The following is a 14,502-nucleotide window of genomic DNA, read 5'->3' as shown; positions in this document are numbered from 1 at the left end:
GTCTGTGACTCCTTCATTATTTATTATGTTGTTCTTACAGTTCCTGTACTATACTACAGGCTGAAATGAAAGATGAGGTAGAAATGCAGTTCTCCAATGTAAACCAGGTAGTTAACTGTTGACAATCCAGCCATCTATCAGAAACAGCCTGTCCAGCAGCCAGCCTTGGAAAAAGTCACTTAAATTTTTTTCTTTGTAGGTTCTTCATTGACAAAGGATAAATTTTAGCACATGCCTGAGCATTGTGCTTATCCCTCTGTTATTTCCAGGCCTTCCTCTACACCATCTAGTTTTTCTGGCAACTGCAACTAATACAGACTACTTGACCCTAATTGCCTGGACCAACAAGTTGTCACCTCCCATGGGTGATTAATTGATTCTTCATTCCACAAGTCAGCTGACATATCTGTCAGAGCAAAGCCTGTCTTCACATTTGGGGGATTGTGGGAGGGGTTTGGCATATGTTATCTATGGGGGAAGGAGTATCAAGGTCAAAGGAGCAAGTCTGCTTCTAGAATTCACTCTGTAGAAAAAGCTTGAGAGCAAACATTCACAGAAATGCAACACTTCAGGAGCTGTAAATTTCTCTGAAGTGGAGCAAGAGCATTAGTTAGCAAACATGAAGCATCACTGTGATTCTCAGCATACCACTAACACTAAAAAAACCAAAAGACTCAAGTTCATTGGAAGTAATAAAGCAAACAATGTTTAAAAACCTATTCCAAAAAGACTGACTGTAGAATGCTTTTTTTATAATTTCCTATAACCTTATATATTATCAACCACTATCTATCCAAATTATGCAGGAAAACTAAAAAATTGGGACAAAACAAGGACTAAAATAAAAATAAGGATTTCAGAAGAGCTAAGCCCTGGGTCAGAATAATATCAAAACTTTTTCAAGTGATGGAAGCAGGAATTATAAATATGAAATAGTTTAAGACTGCATGGTATTTCTTCCTTAGAGAGGAAAGTAAAAAAGAATAAAAACTAAGTAAAAAAGGCTGTGTCTTTTAATCTTTAAACCATTCAAAAAGGGGAAAATAAAACTCAAGAAAGCTTCTAATTCTCATTTCTTTAGATGTTTAAAAATACTCCAACCAACAAACTCAATATAACACAAAAAATGCATAGGTAGTCTTGTTAGCTTGTGTAACTTGAGTTGAAGTAATTTGTGTACATAAGCACATAATAAAACTAACACTAAAAACGCACTAGACATTTAAATCATCTCAGTAGAAAGAGATATAGCATCTGCAGATTTAACCGTGGCCTCTTCAGCACAAAGGCTACTGGAAACTCAGTCTCGAAATCTAATTCTGCTGAATCTCAAAACACACAGTCAATGAAGAGGAAGCAAACTGGTGTGGTGGTGTAAGCAAATTCATCAACTCTGCACAGCACTTAAGCAAGTACTTTTGGCAAATGAGCCACTTACATGTCTAAAAATAGGAATTAAAATACTTAGGGGCTTTGCTGAAACACAGCTTGAATAGATAATGTTGCAGGCCAACCAGCTGAGCCAGTGTTTTTCCACAAGACTGCTAAACAAATGCTAACCTAGAGTGACATTGCTGAAGTCACAACCTTCAAAAAAGGTTTCAATAAAGCTTTGATATTCCATTTCACCAAACACATCCCTAAGATTTTTCAAGGTTAGGGTTACGGTTAAATTAAGCTGTCTCTCGATGAAAAGAATTAAACATTTTTAATTTTTTACTTGTTATATCCAGGTCAAATACTGGGATTTCTAACTACGTCAGCTGCCATTTGCTCTTTTTAAAGCTCAAATCTATTGTGCTATAGGACCAAGTTTAGGAAAATATCCCACCACTAATATGGTGTATGAAAGCCTTTGGCACTCATGTTTTCCTAGTTCTGATGCATAAGGAAAAACTTTTTAACAAAGCTCTGTGAGCTGCTAAATCCTACTGTAGAGCTATGTAGTTTCTACTAATATTTTACATGTGGCCACCTGAGAAAAATAACTGTGATGGTGGAGATAACAGAGAGATTAATTTTATTGCATTGTAGCTGGTTTTCATACATAGACTTTTTCCTTATTCAGGTATTATACCCCTTTTAAAGATTTCTGATTTACACCAACAGGAAAAACAGCTACACTAGAATACTTAAAGTGATAGGAGTAGAGCAAAATGCAAGTTTATAATTTGTGAAAATAACCTTAACAAAAACAAATAGGTGTGATTTCAATTTTTAAGTAAGGAATAAATTCTTTTGCAGAAGCAACCACTGAAGTATTCCTACCCCAAAGATTACTTTTTCTGAGGGGGCAAAAAATAAAAGTTTAAAAAGTGAAGCTGAATTACTAAGTTGAAGGACATACAAACATTAATTTAGAGTACTTTAAAGCCCCTGAACACTGTAATCTCAATATTCACAGCTCTCCAAATCATTGAGTGCCTTACTGTTAATTCTTTATAATGGAAGCCTGTAATTTCCAAGCATTCTATTTCTAATTATCTGACGTTAGAAACTTCAGTGATATAACTGAAGTTACCACTTTTCACCTAAATACATGTCCCATGTTTATATTCCTTAAGTGATCAATACTTACTATTTAGAAATTTGAATTGGTTTCAGATTGATCACTTCAGAAGCATGTGAGATCAAAACTAGAAGTACCAGCTACCTATCCTGTTGAGGTTCAGCTCTCATTCTGCACTACAAAGAATGATACAATCAGGCATTCCTGATAAGCTTCCCATAAGTTTGTAAAGAAAATATGTAAGACCAGCCAGGTAGTTTTTAGTCTTATTATGCATGGATCATTGTAATTCAGTTATGTAATTTTCAAAATTTTTTTCTTAACCCAAACAACTGATAGTATGACAGCATATCAACTTCATTACTTTCACTGAAATACATTTTAGAATATTTGGCACAGGTATCTATAAAAAAGGCTGATTTAATAGAAACATATCACATATATATGCATAAAATTGAAATGATGGCTTTGCAGATCGAGAAAAAACAAGAACAGCACTAAAGCAATTACATGCAAATTTTGTGCTTGGATCTGATCACAACTTTTGTCTTGTGGCAGTATTTAAAATTATTACTACTACATTCACTGATCAGTCTCACTTTGTTTTTGCACAATGTGGAGTCCAACCTCTTCTCTTCACAGTAGTTGAAAGCAGAAAAAGGTATCTGTCACTGTGACATGTAATTAACACTGCAGAAACTGGCAGAAACCTCAGTGAAATATCAAAAAGCACCTCTGACAGCATATTATTCAAGACAACACTCTCAGTGCAGTATGTAGTTTACTTCTTTGAATATCTTCTTTAATACATATTTTAACAATTGTCGTGTCTACAGAACATTAAAGCAAACATTCAGAAAAAAATATGTACAAGCATGTGTGTGGCTGATATGCATATGCCAGTTTGCATGAAAACTGACAGAACTGAGCACAATTGACAGCTCTGAGCTGGTATCCACAAACCTCTTTTACAAACCATTCCATTCCACTTGAACTGACATAATGGTTATAAACTGGCATTTTATATAAGACCAACAGCTCTTGTGTTTTTCCTCAACACTTGGACCTATTTTGATTAAGATAAATCAACATTCTGAAAGTTTATAAGGAAAGCTCCCATTCCCATCTGTTCTTTCCAGCCTGCATGAAATTATTTATACACACAAAAGGAAGACTAGTTAAACCAAATTAAAGATCTGATTATAAAAACAGATTTTGGTATGTGCTTAAGTACAAAAAACCCTGTATGTTTCTTTAGCAATTGTGTAAATCAAGAACAGTAAATGGCTTTCTTAAAGTGCTCTACAGCTAAGACCAAGTTCACCTCTAAACAAACACCCAAAAAACCCCCAAAAGCTTACATTAACAACCTTCTTGACCAAGGTGCTAGTAGGCACTATTACACTATATTACTCATTAATTATTAAGAGAGTCAGACCCTGACCTCACTTACAGTTAATGCAAATTTACACTGATGTAACTGAGAGCAGAATCCATCTTCTGGTGTATACCATCCTCAAATGATATATAAAGGAGTTGCAAAAACAGACGCTCCCTTTTGTATAAGTATGTCATAAATAAAACATGTATTTGTATTTGTATATGATACAAATATTCATTACAACAGCAGCTTAGAACGGTCTAACATTTCAGCTCTTGTTTTTACCATACTTTGCTAAAAACACATCTTAAATAAGCAGAGTAAATCTTAACAGCACTGTATTAATTATTTGTGATGCTACACACCCCAGAAACAATTTATGCACATTTTGAAGATTTTAGTAGATCTTAGACCTTTAGTAGTGAAAGTAGGTAGAAATTTTTGATGCAAAAAAGAATAAATAAATAAAAACTATTAAATATTCCGTGTTTGGTACAAATACTTCATATTAAGTTATTTTTATACATTTGTTTAGAAAAATACACTAAATATTTCTACTTTCATTGCCTAAAAATAAGGACTGGATTATGTATATCCTTGTGTTTTTAAAGGCGGCAATGTCAATTACCGTCAAGCTGCTGGAGCAGAGCCATTAGTGCCCATTCCCATAGCCCTTACACTGGCAAAATAAAGCCATTGTGGGGCTAATCACAGCTCCAGGTGGATGACCTGGTTCAAATGACCAAGAGGCCCATGGCACAAGTTGCATTTTCTCCAAAATGATGAAAACATTTTGCTGAAATTTATAATGCTTGTTTACTAATGTATCAGTCAGACCTCCACACGTTTTAAAAAGAGCTGCATTTACAAATGTGGATGCTTATCTATTAAAGCCATCATTTGTTCCAAAAAATGCACATTCAAACTGTGAAATATTAGGAAAATACTCTTGCAAATAAACTATATAAAGATAAAATACACTTCAAAGATAGTATTTATGTTATTCTATAAAGTGCAGAGAAATCCTTCTAAAAAGGGAAATAACTACTTCCTATAACAACAGTATAATTACAGCAGCTTTTGCATAGCATTATTTATAGAAAATTTAATACTTTCAATTGCTTCAGGAGGAAAAGGATGAAAGAGTCTCTTCCAGTTCAGATCTTTCCTTTGACACTGATTTACTTTCTTCAGGAATGGCTGAGGATACCAGATCTCCATTGACAGCACTTCTAGAACAATGAGCAGATCCTATAAAGAGATCAATTAAGTATTTAATTTTCAATCCCTGAAAGTATTGTCCAATCTGTCCATTACTGTATTTGCAAAATATTTACTATATATAAGCAAGCAGAAGAACTAGTCAAGTTGAAGTCTGCTTGAGAGGAGCTACAATAAAGTCAAAATGCCAGCAAGACTCAGAAGGAAAAAGCATGGAAGAATTGGCTACTAAGTCAGCCCACCTAATCAGGAGGGAATAAATTCTGATCATGATCTTTCTTATTGGCAAGGCTGTGTACCTTCTGAGAAGTGCTGTTCTCTACAAAACACAAGAAGCCACTGAAATGAACCATCTTTCCACAATGCACCGAGTGAAAACTACCCCTGCAATTCACAGAAGTCAAAAAAAGATAATTTCTTCTGTGACAATAAGCAGGTGGCAAATAGCAATATTCCACATCACTTACTAGATAAACATTTGTGCAAGAGTCTATTAGGACAAACATCCCTTTTCTGGACATGTCTTAATTTTATCTTGCCAATAGTCTCACTGATTGTGACACTGAATGTAACTACTCCAGCTGTAAGATCATTTGTATTATGGATGGAAGCCAACCCAAGTCAGCCAGGTAACAAACTATACAGGAGAATAGAATAGCATAGAATAGAATAGCATAGAATAGAATAGCATAGCATAGAATAGCATAGCATAGAATAGCATAGCATAGAATAGAATCATATCTTTTTCCTCATGCTGATATCAGTGCTAGAACAGCTGCTGTAAGCAGGAAAATAAACTGTACTGAAAGATACAAAGAAAATTCCCTCCCTTTCAAACTTACTCTGAGAATCTTCAGAAGGTGTATCACTGTAAGATTCTGTATCTGAGTATGTTCTTCTGCGCCGCTGAGAAAATCGATTGAGAGATGAACTGGGTTCTTTTACAGAGTGATTAATCCTACAATGGAAATGAGCTCTGTTAGCAAGCAAAATCTGTAGCAACCCACACAAATTTAATGTACTTCAAATTTGAAATAACTTTGGTGTTTGGATTAAATTGTATCAATACTTTTTAACTATACTAGTCTACTATAGCAAACTAAAAACAGCACAGTCAATCATAGTTTCATAACTGCAAAGCCTAAAAGTGGAAATGAAAATGAAGGAAATAATTTGAGAATCTGAAATACTAACTGAAAAAGAATGTTAACATTTCGCTCTCTAATTCCATTAACTTGTCAAAACAAGCCATTTACATAAAGCTTCTAGCATGATGAAATTCTGGTACTGTATTCAAAATAACAGCTGCCACCAATAGCTGATAATCTGAACCTTTTGTTTTCAAAATTAGATCAACTTATGATTTTTAATTTTTTCCCGAAGCAAACAATTCTTCTCACATTTTTATTTTAATGCTAGCAAGTTCAGGGAGGTCTATTGAGACACAAGAAAAAATCTTAAGAAAAAAGAAAATTACCTTTCTGAATAGCAAGGACCAGGATGGCTAATGGAACGCTTCATCTAGGGGAAAAAAAAATTTCCAAAGAACAAACAACACCAGAAATGTCACAAGCTACTCAGAAGAATGATACAGATATCTACATTATTTTTTACTTTATTTACAGTCTTTACAAAAAGAGACGGCAATATTTTTTTTATAAAAAGCAACCACTCTCAGTTAAAAATCTGATTTAACTGTATGAAAGCAGATGTATTGCCATCAATATTAAATGTTTTAGAACATTCACACAAGAAAAAGAAATAGGTTACTGCAAAAAGATGCTACCTCCTATCTATGGAATTCATTCCCTCTTGCACCAAAGCTCCTTCAGGAGCCATTGTTAATTGCTATGATATACAGAAGTATCAAATGGAAGTTTAAATTCCTCATTACACAATAAAGCCAAATTATGCCTCTTGATTCCTTGTGGTTTCCCTGCTATCACTGTCAAATCTCTATGCATATCAAAGTTATTATTTTAAATCATAATGATCAGCTTCGTAGTAAAGTGGAGATAAAGAGATGAGAAATCCATTTGGAAAGAAAGAGATTCCCACAACAAAACTGCACAATCCAGCTCATCTTGGAATACATACACAGAACAGAGAAAGCATTTGATTCCCCATACACTGTCCTTCCAAGGGAATTTATCAATAATGAAGATATGTAAGTAATATCTTTATCATTATATACCTTTCTGTTAATGATGTTTGATGATGATGAGGGAATGATATATTAATACAAATATCTTGAATAACATACACTGAAACATGCTATCTTGCTGAAGTGCTTCAAGTCACAAAGCACTTAAGCAGGAGGTGAAGTTACGTAATTTTTATAATCAGTGTTCAGTGTGCACTCTAAAAAAATCAAACAGTTGAACTGAGGAATAGTTAAACCTCATTCATTTATGAGATAACCTAATCATAGGGCCTTGACACTTATGATAATTTACTCTAATGATGTAAAGGCTAGCAAACAAAGACTGAGAATGGAAAACTGATTTATATTTGGGATCAGTACTGATTTATAACACAAGATTACAAGTCAAGATTACAACTGTTGACATCATAGCATGTAACAATAGCATGGCATTCTGCCACTCCTCCCCCCAGTCCAACCACCAGTATGACACTTAGAAAAGATAATATTAAAAAAATGTCTAAACCATTTGAATAGGTGATGGTGACACAGGAGAAACCAAGGGATCAGGGTGAGGCAGTTGGAACATTTCTGGCTTAAACTTGGCATTAGCGATCTTCACACATTCTTCAAGTGTTGTGATAAATGTATTACATGTGGCACTAAGCAAGGAAGAGGCTTCATTCATGTTCTGAAAATAAATGAAAGCAGAAGCATAAGCAAGAAAATAAATTAAAAGATGCAAATACAACTTTCCTCCATCACCTCTCCCAGACACAACAATTTCCCTCATTACCACTAAGAATTTACATTTCCCATTTTGTTAATCAAATGTACACTTTACCATAAAGCAAACTTAAGAAAACAAATGTGACAGCATTGCAATTTCTTTCTGACATCTGAGTTTCTTTAGGGTACCAGCCAACAAAGCCTTACTACAAAGCTTTTCTCACAGTGACTAACTGCTACCAGAAGATCATTCAGTGAAACAAATGAATTGCAGCAGGTGTGAACAGTTTTATCACACTAGAGAAAGGAGCTGCAGGTCCATTTCACCTCCTTAAACTGAAAACTCGCTCTGTTGTGCCTTAGCATCAACCCCTGGCTTTGCACTAAAGGACAAACAACACTGTTCACATGCTGCTCAAGTGTGCTAAGAATGAAGTCATTCATAATTTCCAGTCCTTTCACTGAAAAGCAGGAATACATTCTAGTATTGTACTTGTGCACATTCAGAGATAGATATCTACACTGCATGTTTCCAATGCCTGGAACACTAGCTTTCACTGATCAAATAATGGAATACCCTTCCACGTAACAAAGTAAGATTGGACAAACTAAGATTGCTCCAACTACTTGAACAGAGATGCAAAACAAGACAAAATATTGTATTGCTCATATGATAGCTCTTCTGGCCTTTCAACCAAATGGCTCAGAAACACAGTTGGTTCCTAACAATTACAGTTAAACCATCCAGGTACTTTACACACAGAAAACCATTGTTACTACATCTACACTCAAGCATTCAAAAATTGACATTACATTAGGTTTCCCAACACTGGGGAGATAAATAAGGTTTCAGACATCAACAGTAACTTGAGGTGTATTATATAATGGAATGAAAAGAAATTCTAGAATTGTGCACCTCAATGCTGGGAGGAGAGCGAGTCTCATCATGGTGGACAAATTCTTGTATTGTATGAACTTGCTGCATTAAAAGATCACAGTAGAGACGAAGTTCGGACATTTTGGTTTTAAGAGATTCGTTGGTCTCACTTATTTCTATGGAAAAAAATGGAAATATCAATTTATTGCATACAATGTACATACATATTGTAATTTTTAAGCACTTTTCATTTGAATATCAACTTAAAAATTATACCACCCACCAGAGTGGCTGAAATAGTTACATTAGGCTATCCATGAAAAATTATGGAAAAAAAAAATAGCTACTATAAAAAGTTACTGTAACAGCAGAAATGAAATGTCTTCATAACAGCTATAAACAGCATGTTTATTCTAGTGACAGTAACACCTTGCTGGTATTTCAGCTTCTTAAGATACATGAGGTCAATTCAGGTGGTTTCTAACTAATACTGAGGGAGAATTTACCATAGAGATGACTAGGAATAATTACAATTTATATTAAAATACAATAATACTGACTTTGTACCACAATATTTGCACTATGATTATCTGAAGAAGTGATCTACTCTAGGTAACACACGTACCTTTTTCTTTTTTTGTTCTGGTATCTGCTAAACAGGCTTTTGCACTCCCCAGTGCTACCAGCCATCTTTGTCTTTCAGCTGCATTAACTGCTTTCATATAGAAATGCTGCTCCCCTGGGATGATTAGCTCCATTCTTGTGTTGTCTGTTGCATGAACTTGTGATAGAAGAGAAAAAAAATTGAAATAACAATAATAATCTCAACTCAGTAACAATCATTTATTAAACACTGCTTGAAGTGTTTTAAAATGCTTATGATAATCCCACAGTAATACAGTAAGTCACAACGCACCACTGCTTAGTAAGGAAAAGCCCAAAGCTGCTCAACCTTTCTCCCCTTTTCCCTCACCAAAAGAACAAGGTAACAAGCAAAATCAACTGGAATGGCAAAAAAAAAATTAAAAAATGTGATCCTTCTCTCTTTACTTCGCTGATTTAATCTACACTAAAGAAACACTAAGAAAAAGCAATTACCACATGAAAAATACTTAGTGGCTCATGTAAAGTAAAAATTAAGTGCTACTTTTTAATATGAAATTACCCACATCACAAGCTCAGTCACCTGTGAGGATCTAGAAAAAAGTCATAGTTAACAGCAACAGGAAGCTAGAAAACTCTTTGCTATTAGCCAAGGAGGCTGGTCGACAGTTAGGAATACAGTAGACTAAACTCTAACTTTGGAATAAACAGTTCACTTACTATCTCAAATAGTAATTTGCATGTGCACAGCTGGTAACAGTGACAAAAGTAAAAATTACTTGGGAAACCAAAAGACTAAACACTTCTGGTTTATAGAAATCTCCACTTTTGGATCACTGCTGCTGCTCTTCTGGAAAACCGGCTTTTATGATTCAGTCTCTGTCCCTGGTCAAAATAGGAAAAAGTAGCAGAACTAAACAGCCAGCTGAGATAACTTTAAGCATGAACCTCATGCACATAACTATTAAAAACAAAGAGTAATAAATGGTGTGTTCTAAATCTCAAAACACAACTCTATTAACATTCTTTATTATTTGTGAACTATGAAGCTGGCACATGGGACTACAAGCAAACAAAAACAGAGGAGGAAAAACATGTGATGCAAAAATGTATGATTGGTGATCTTTTCTATTTCCATGGCAGCTAAAATTTTCTCAAGCAGAACTCTATTAATTCTTACCTTTTATTTCACACACAGCCATCTTTATACTTCCTTTGCTGCCTTTGCAAACATCATCCTGGGAATCATAGTACGACAATATCCCATTGTCTAAAACAAACCACCGAGGCTGCCAACCTGGAGAGACGAAAAATGTGAAAGAGAAGGTTTAATCTAATTCCTAAATTGTAAATCAAATTAATCTCTTTGTTTGTTAAACTTTAATAAAAGAGGCAAAGATTAAATTATTCTTGTAACACACTAGGAAGTAAACAATCTGTGCAGTATGAAGACCAGAGCCACTCTATAACCAGACTAGTGTTATGTGGCTATTTCACTCCCATTCTTTTTGGGTGCAAGATCAGCAACTCTCTTCTGTTTTCACTGTATTCCATTCTAGAGAAAAAATAAATTTTAATTTAGCCACCATGGAATTCTGTTTTGAAGGTTGTGTTGAATTACACACCTCTGAAAAACCATTCTCATTCAACTATATTTTTCAGGCAGATTTTTCTAAGACTGTAGAAACTTATTTGTAAGATACAAATAAATGACTGACGCCACCAACTGCTATGCTATGTTGTCCTTTAGCTACTGTATTTCAGTGAAAACTTTATATTTCACACTTATGTATTCACACCTTCTCTGTTTCTACAAATAACACAGCACTAAAATATTCCAGTAGAGCGTAACAATTACACTGGCCCATTATACTCTGTACACAGCTGTACAACAGGAGCAGATTATCCCTCTATTTTACAACTTGACACCAAACTTTAACTTCCTGCTTGGTTTAGGGTTTGGAATGGCAAAAACTGTGTGGCCAAAAACCTCTAGGAATTTGGCGATATGACAGTGTGGCCCAGGGTACTTTCCAGCCGCCACCCCAACAGAGCAAGCTGAGGCCATCCAGCAGCACTGTATTTTAACACAGGAGGCTAAAGCAGGTACCAGACTCAGAAGCCAGCTTCAGGTTTCATACTATTCATAGCATCACCACCTTGTCAACTAGACCAAAGCACTAAGGACCACTTCCAATTGTTTCTTGGACACCTCCAGGGACGGTGATTACCACTTCCCTGGGCAGCCTGTTCCAATGCTACCCCTTCCATGAAGAACTTCCTCCTGATCCTGAACCCCCCATGGTGCAGCCTGAAGCCGTTTCCTCTCCTTCTGTCATTTGTTATCTGTAAGAGGCTGAGCCTGACCTTGGCCAGGCTCCAGCCTCCTGTCAGGGAGCTGTAGAGTGATAAGGTCACCCCTGAGCCTCCTCTTCTCCAGGTGGAGCCCCCTCAGCTGGCGCAGCTGCTCCTGGTACAACTCACTCTTCACCAGCTCCACTGCTCTTCTGGGGACACTCTCCAGCACCAGCGTCATTACAAGTTGTAACACTAATTCATGAAAAGTAAGACCAGGCTGCATTAAATCACATTACCATTCCATGTTAAAGAAATAGTAACACATAACTGTGTATTGTTTCTTTTTTGTTTACTAGCTTAACAGTAAGTACAGGTGTCTTTTTAAATGAGTGATAACTAAAAAGCATGTCCACACTCAAAAGCAGAATGTTAAAAACCACAAACTCTAAAGGATAAGAACTCATACAGGAAAAATTTCAAGTGGTGTGTGTACATCAACACTAAAAGAATATGCAATTCAGAAGACTCTGTCCTGTAAAATGCAACTCAAAAATGCATGGATCTTTTTTTCTGCTACAATCTATTGCGAGACTGTACTGTCTTTATCTCCTGTCAATGCCTGTCAAAACAGTCTTACTCTGCTAAAAAGGAAACCTACATGAATGACTATTCCAGCCTCACATTATTCTAATATTGGAAAAAAACAGAAGCAAAGGATTTAAAAGGCCACACAGAAGCAAGGCAAAGAACAAAACACCTCTTGTAATTTGAAACTGGGCGGTATCCTACATTTGAGAAAATATTTAACGAATTTATACTTCACAAATTCTTATTTGAGGAGAAAAAAATTAAAAAGCTGTATTTCTGGTTTGCTTTTAATGAAGGAAGAAATTAAATGTTTTCCATGACACTTAAGCAACAATAAAGCTCCTTTGCTGCTTGGTGTCTAGCATTAATGACAAGTACTACAGCCTATATTTTGCCACAAAAACAGATACTATACAGACAGCAGAGTAACAAGGCAGACAGTAACAAAACTTAAAACATTTCACTAATATGATTACTTTTTAAAAAAACGCTGCCCTCCTACGTTCTGGAGATTTTAGGTAATCCCTGACACATTAATTTTGAAATTCAGGAGCAGATGGTCTCTGTTGGCCAGCATAAGCCTAAGGAAGGGTTCTGAAGTTTGCTGGTTCAGAGGAGTACTGGATTTCAGCAGAAATTAGCTGCATGCTAACAGTCCATTGTGTGTATAGCATTCACAGCTACTGGTGAGTATTTGCTTATTAAATAAAAGAAGAGCAAACACCACAAGAGTTCACTGCCTTTCTCCATTTATCTTTGGCTACAGCAACATTTTCAATCATGTAAGTGAAAGTGACAATTTTCATTGTTTTGAAAACAACCTTGTGCTCATTCTTTCACAACTTTTCCTCTATGAGTTTTCTCTATTGCTATTGTGAAAAAGTGACAAAGACATCAAGTATCTATTTAATTACTGCACAACTGCTCCCTATTACCAGAAGACTCCTATCTGCGGACACATTATTGCTCTGAAAAATGCAAGACTATGCTCTGTACACTTCACAGCACATCCGTACAATCCTCACAATGCAGCCCACATTTTATACTCCCTCAGAACCAAGTTTCACACCACTCGACACTCACAACCTGCATATGCTGAAGCAGAATTCCACATATGAAGTGCTCAAGAACCAGAGGGCAAAGAAGATACTGCCAAAGCAGTGTACGATTAAGCACGAGAGGCACGATTAAGCACGGTATGTGATCCAACGCTGATCTGCTTGGGAGAGACAATTAGTCTTATCACAGTGTCAGCGAAGAAATATTTCACCTTGACACCACTGCCTGCTCCAGAGGGAGATGGAGTCTCTATTACAGCAGAGGATCAGCCAAACAAAACCAGGCAAATGCTGGCATTTGGTGCACTTTTTGTCTGCAGAGCTTCTAAAAACGCACTTAATGAAACTACAGCTCATCATGTGTGTTCCAGTTTGGGATACAGGAGCTCCCTGTCCTGCTGAGAGTCTCTGACTAACTCGGCAAGGCGCAATCCAGGTGGCGAGAGAGGCTCGGCAGAAGGCCCGGGCCGGGCACGGTTCGGGCTGTGCCGGGGGGCAGTGGGTTCGCCTGGCTCCGGCCCGGCCCGGCCCGGGTGACCGTGGGGAAGCGCTGGGGCTGCTCCGCCGGGCGCGTCCCCCGGCCCAGCCCCGGAGCCGCCTCCAGGCGCCACCGACCCGAGGCCGCCTCCGTCGCGACGCTCGGCCGCTCGCCGGGGCTCGGCTCCAAGCACAAATGTCTCAGCCAAGGCGTTACCGACAGCTCTGGCCGCCCGCCGGACGCCGGGAACCCCGAGGCAGCAGCAGCACCTGCGGCGCATCACGGCCGAGGCCGAGGCGAGCCCTAAACGGCCTCCCCCCGGGCCTGCCCCACCGCCTACCCGCTAGATAGTTGGTCCACTTGTACAGGACGCCCTCCATCGCTCAGAGCCCGGCACCGGGCCGCATCCTCCTGCTCCGCCGCGGGGTACGGGCGGCCGCGGCCGCCGCGGGGATGGCGCTCCCCTCCCGGCCCCGCCGCTGCCTCCCCCGCGCGGAGGCGGAGCCGCTCAGCTCAGGCGCGGCGGCCGCGGCGGCTCCGGCGGCGCCGCCCGCCCCGCGGGGCGCTCTGCATCCCCCATGCGCGCCCGGCCCCGCTCCCGGCCCCGCCGCCCCGCG

The 14,502-nt window shown here is 37.9% G+C and overlaps 1 protein-coding gene across 2 annotated transcripts; it reads right to left on the bottom strand.

Annotated features, from left to right (window-relative positions):
• Window positions 1-3,273: 3,273 nt before the first annotated feature.
• PLEKHA3 (pleckstrin homology domain containing A3) lies at window positions 3,274-14,492 on the bottom strand. 2 transcript variants are annotated; one of them, XM_058840322.1, is made up of 9 exons: window positions 14,226-14,492; window positions 11,831-12,013; window positions 10,644-10,760; window positions 9,486-9,641; window positions 8,900-9,036; window positions 7,781-7,945; window positions 6,589-6,632; window positions 5,954-6,069; window positions 3,274-5,141 (listed from the first exon to the last, which is right to left on the bottom strand). In XM_058840322.1, exons 1-9 carry the CDS (start codon window positions 14,263-14,265, stop codon window positions 5,014-5,016), a joined length of 1,086 nt encoding a protein of 361 aa, XP_058696305.1. In that variant the 5' UTR covers window positions 14,266-14,492; the 3' UTR covers window positions 3,274-5,013. The 2 variants fall into 2 exon arrangements, with proteins under 2 accessions (XP_058696305.1, XP_058696306.1); XM_058840323.1 differs by lacking the exon at window positions 11,831-12,013 and having other exon boundaries at window positions 14,226-14,489.
• Between the last annotated feature and the right edge of the window lie 10 nt (window positions 14,493-14,502).

This window comes from Poecile atricapillus, chromosome 5 (assembly GCF_030490865.1).
Source record: "Poecile atricapillus isolate bPoeAtr1 chromosome 5, bPoeAtr1.hap1, whole genome shotgun sequence".
NCBI lineage: Eukaryota > Metazoa > Chordata > Aves > Passeriformes > Paridae > Poecile > Poecile atricapillus.
Note: the sequence above shows the minus strand (reverse complement) of the source record. Positions and strands in the feature narration are given on the sequence as shown.